This window comes from Amaranthus tricolor, chromosome 12 (assembly GCF_026212465.1).
Source record: "Amaranthus tricolor cultivar Red isolate AtriRed21 chromosome 12, ASM2621246v1, whole genome shotgun sequence".
In the NCBI taxonomy this organism is placed as follows: domain Eukaryota; kingdom Viridiplantae; phylum Streptophyta; class Magnoliopsida; order Caryophyllales; family Amaranthaceae; genus Amaranthus; species Amaranthus tricolor.
The window spans coordinates 16284212-16289211 of record NC_080058.1 but is presented as its reverse complement, the minus strand read 5'-3'; the positions used below and the strand labels follow the sequence as shown (position 1 = coordinate 16289211).

The window sequence follows — 5000 nt, the reverse complement described above, 5'->3', positions numbered from 1 at the left end:
CTTAACGGTCATGATAAGGGTCCGACTTATGTAAGTCTCACACATAAGATAACCCTTTGGTTTGATTTTGCACCTTACCTTCTAAGTTAGGTCGATAAGGGGTCCGACCTTTAGAAGTCTTGGAACTTGTTGATTTGGAGTGATCTTGGCCCCAAACCCTCAATTTCAACCATGGTAAGTCTGATTTATAGAAGTGTCTGACGTAAATTAAGACTTGGCTTGATTTTGGCCCCAACCCTCCAGGATGGGCCAATAAGTGGTCTGACTTTTAGAAGACTCGGACAAGGATTAAGACTTAGCTTGATTTTGGCCCGAACTCTCCAAGTTTGACCAATAGGGGGTCCGACTTATAGAAGACTCGGACAAGGATCAAGACTTGGCTTGATTTTGGCCCCGTAGACGGGGCCAAACTGTTTCTGTTAAGAAACAGTTGAATTTGTAAAGGGGACTTTAAGTAAGAAGTACATTCAAACCAAGGAAAGTTGGATGATCTGACAACGGCAGATGGTGTACCTGAACCACAAAGAAAGAATAAATCGGGGGCTGATGTCCTGGAAAGCCTCTTTGATGCCTAAGTCAGACTAGAAAAGGTGAATGTAAGAGATAAGCATAGGATAATAATTTAGTAGAGTATTAGTATGAGAGTAAAAATTGCGTACCCTGATTTTAGTAGAAGAAGGACGTATATATTATGACTCTGCCATGATGGTTACTGGTTGGTTATCTCAATGGGGTTGCCTAATGGAGAACAAGGCCATGGAAATGACATAGAGGGCGACGATTAGAATATGTGGTTGATGGTTATCGCAGGAAGTGACATGAGTAGAGGGAAGTGAGAAGTTACTGCAAGTTAATGAATAGGGGTGGACTTATGACCTTGACTGTAATATTGACTTTTGACGCTTTGATCAAGGGTATTTTAGACATTCCATATAGATGGGATATTTGATCCACAACAAAACTCTTTTCTGAAATCAAACTAGAATAGAGGAAGTATAATATTTAATTAAAGGGTAAAATAGTTACTTAAAAGGTTGATTCTCTTTTCTTAATTATTGTGCCATTGAGTTTGGTAGCAAGAAAAACATAATAGAGTAAGTATATAAGGAAAAATTACCCAAAATAATCCAATCTTTTACTAATTTCCCTACACTAATCATAATTTTTGATTAAACATGAAAAATTCCAACTATAAAATATGCTTGTTAAAAATGTACCAATGTACATTTTACCTATACAACAAGTCATTTTTGCATATAAAAATCAAAAAGTAAGTACAAATTTAAAGAATTAAAAAACTAAAAAAATTAAAAATTAAATAGAAAAATCAAGTAAGATTAGTTTTTAATTTCAACTTTTAATTTTTGATATTTTTAATATTTTAATATTTTTTTGCAATTATCTGTAAAAATCGGCCACCATTTAGGCAACAATGTTTTGGGGAAAATCACTTTAAAATTGGAAATATTCATGGTTAATCAAAAGTTTGAATTATTGTAGAAAAATCAATAAAAAATTAGATTATTTTAGGTAATTTTGAGACTATTTTTTCCATTTTATGCAAAAGTAGTATCCATTTAGAAAGGAAAATTTGATTTTAAAGGTACGAACTTTAGCTCATTTGCTTTTAAAGGTTTGAACTTTCATTTATTTTTTAAAGGCTCGAACTTTGGGGTGCATTCGCTTTTAAAGGTTCAAATTACCTTTAACGGGCTAAACCAATTTCTTTCTTCATCTGAACCACCTTGTCTTCCATTTTCTCTATGCTGCGCGTTTAATGTCCGCCATATTTGATGATTTTGGTCTTTCTTGAGTGACTTAATTCAAAAAATCCTTCAATATTCCACCAAATACAAGATCATTTACCATTAACCACTTTTACAATTATCCATTGTGGTGGACAAATCCTGCAATATTTAACAAAATACAAGAAAAATAAATGGCGGACATTTACCACAAGAACTGAACTTATAATTGTTTGGTTAGCTCTAATCACATCGAAGATGCACCAACAAGAAGTGTTTCAACAGGAAGAAGTGAGTTACTGGGACGACGTCATTTAAGTCCATCACCATTTTTACGATTATCCCTAACAACAGTAAGCTCATAAGGAGATCTATCCAAAGCAATCCATTGTTTGATGATATGTGTGGTATTGGAGTAACCCACAAGGCCACACTTTAGTTTCCCCACAATTTAAATTACCCAATTTATGACTCATTCTATCCGTATCAACATATAATTATGACCCATTTTCTCTAACCCACAATTTAATTTTCATAATTTATAACCTTATAATCAATTGTGTATGTACAAATTCACAATGCAAATTTATGATTTTGCCAATTTATAACCTAATAATCAATGGGTAATTATAAAATGCAAATCTTCAATCCTCCAATTGTCTGGTTTCCAAACTCTGTACAATTTAATGCCTTAAAAGCGTCACTTTCAGAAACAATATATGCCATTTGAACAAAACCATCACCAAGATCAACTACAACTGTATTCGAGAACTCCTTCCGTTAGTTCCCTAAAAGGTAGTTTATGGTCACCTATAAACAAATAAAGAAAACCAGATCAATCTCAAGAGGCTTGAGTGACTTAATAAAATTAGATCAAAAACGTCAATTTCAAGTAGTGTGTGTAGATGGGGAATTCATTGCATTTTAATTTTACTTTTTTTTTTCAATTTCAACCGGTTGTAGAAGGTAATGATTAGAGCTGTTTAAAAGAGACCCGACCCGAAAATCCGATTCGAAATCGAAAGTGAACCGACCCGAAAATGTATTCCTTTTTTAGATTTATCGAACTGACATTACCCAACTCGAAGCTATACTCGAACCGGTTGACAACCGAAAATGGGAAAACTGAACCCGAGTTGTAACCGATTTTTTTAACCGACACATAACCGTTATCCGAAATTACTCGAACCTAATAATGACCGACCCGAATCATGCTCAAAACTGAACTCAATCCGTGTAAAACCAAATTAACCCGAATGAAGTTTAGATCCAACTGCTGTAAACCTGAACCAATTTTTTACATGAAGTATAATTGACTAATATTCAATCATCTTATTAGTTATTCTAATAAAAGTCATAAATATTTTAATAAAATAAATTTTATAAATACATGGTTTCATATATTTAGAGTTAATAATCAATGGTCAATGTTTATTTAACTACTTTTAATCGAATTAGATGAAAATTGATAGAACTTTATAATTTTAATTTCCGGTCAAACAAATAAAAATATCAATGTAATAATGATTACTAATTGATTTGCATTTTCACTATTTTGCTTTTAGTAAAAGAACCTCAATATCAATTAAAAAATGACTAACAACTTAATCTGATACTTAATCGATCAATAGTAATTAGTAATTCGCAATTCGTAGTTGAATTCTACTTGAAAATACTCGAACCCTATCTGTACCCGGTAAAACCGAACCAATTATTAACCGATGACAACCTGAGACCGATTGAAACTCGACACGAACTTTAATCAACACAGACCTGATGCTAATCCGATAGCTCGAATAACCGATCTTCAACCGAACCGTGACTCGAGTATGACCCATCACAACACGCATCCGAAATATAACCGATTCGAAATACAACCGAATTGAATGACACTTGTCCGAAACCGACCCGATCACCCGAATAAACACCTTTAGTAATGATTAACCTGAAAAATTTTAAAAGCGAATGGGGTACAAAGTTCAAACTTTTAAAAAATAAAAGAAAATTCAAACCTGTAAATACAAATGAGCTAAACTTTGTATCTTTTAAAATCAAATTTTCCTTTTCAAACTTTTGAGTTTGTAAAAAAGCTACTTACCGTGAAAACCCCTAAAATGACATCGGGGTGATCCCAGGTTAACAACGCAGGCTACGCTACACCCACAAGTACTGTGGATTGCACAGCAGAGCATTTCTCAGAAATGATGGCAAGCAATTTTGAATCAGCTTACCATCTGTCGCAACTTGCACATCCACTCCTCAAGTCTTCCGGAGCAGGAAACATCGTCTTCATTTCTTCTATAGCTAGTTTCATGGCATTTCAAGTTGTTTCTGTTTATGGAGCTGCTAAAGGTTAATTTCTTTTTTATTAATTAAACTCCACTTCTGATCTATAGAATTATAGATTTACTTATGTTGTTCTTCTTTATAATATGCATAGTGGAACCTAAAATAATGATAATGAGGGATACCTTTCCATTAAAAGTAATTATTAATTCAATAAATAATATTTATTTTGAAATCAAACAAAGCAAGAGAAAAGCATTATATAATAGGAGTGATAATAGGAGTGACACCACTGATTTGATTTATATTTATAAAAATAAAGTAACTTTTGGGGTAAAACATGTAAAATGTGTTATGTAAATTAGAATATTTTTGTCAAAAAAGATGTTTTACGATAGAAAGATTCATAATGAAAATAACTTTGTGAAATTTTAATTTAGAAAAAATGAGAAAAATAAATTAGAAAGGAGAAAGTCAAAATTATTATTTCAATTCTTTTTGTAGGAGCTATGAATCAATTGGCAAAGAACTTGGCATGTGAATGGGCAAAGGACAATATTAGAGTTAATTCTGTTGCTCCCGGAGTTATTAGAACTACTCTTGCTGAAGAGGTATTCTTTTTTCTCCTAAAATGTAAATCATGAAATTCGTTAGTTCTAAAAAAATTTAATTTGTGAATAAGAATCAACTTAAATATGCCTATTTAATTGACCGGGCCAACCTTGAGATTTTAGGGGCACGAGCCGCAAACTATGTTATTGACAATATATATATATATATATATATATATATATATATATATATATATATATATATATATATATATATATATATAAAATTATAATATTGAAAAAAATATTACACACCAATACAATCTTATAAAAATTCACAAGCAATCAATCATATAGTTTTATTGGGCTATTACAACTCCAAATGGATTACATAAAAATTCATAAATGAACTTTATAT

General features: G+C 31.9%; 1 protein-coding gene across 1 annotated transcript in view; it reads left to right on the top strand.

The window, feature by feature from the left end:
* The window catches only part of LOC130828869 (tropinone reductase homolog At1g07440-like), a 7344-nt gene extending 2524 nt beyond the window's left edge, over positions 1 to 4820 (top strand). The window contains exons 3-4 of the mRNA XM_057694893.1: positions 3881 to 4097; positions 4536 to 4820. Coding sequence (XP_057550876.1) covers positions 3881 to 4097; positions 4536 to 4675 — 357 coding nt within the window. The 3' untranslated portion in view covers positions 4676 to 4820. The remainder of the gene's footprint in view (positions 1 to 3880; positions 4098 to 4535) is intronic.
* The last annotated feature ends 180 nt before the right edge of the window (positions 4821 to 5000 follow it).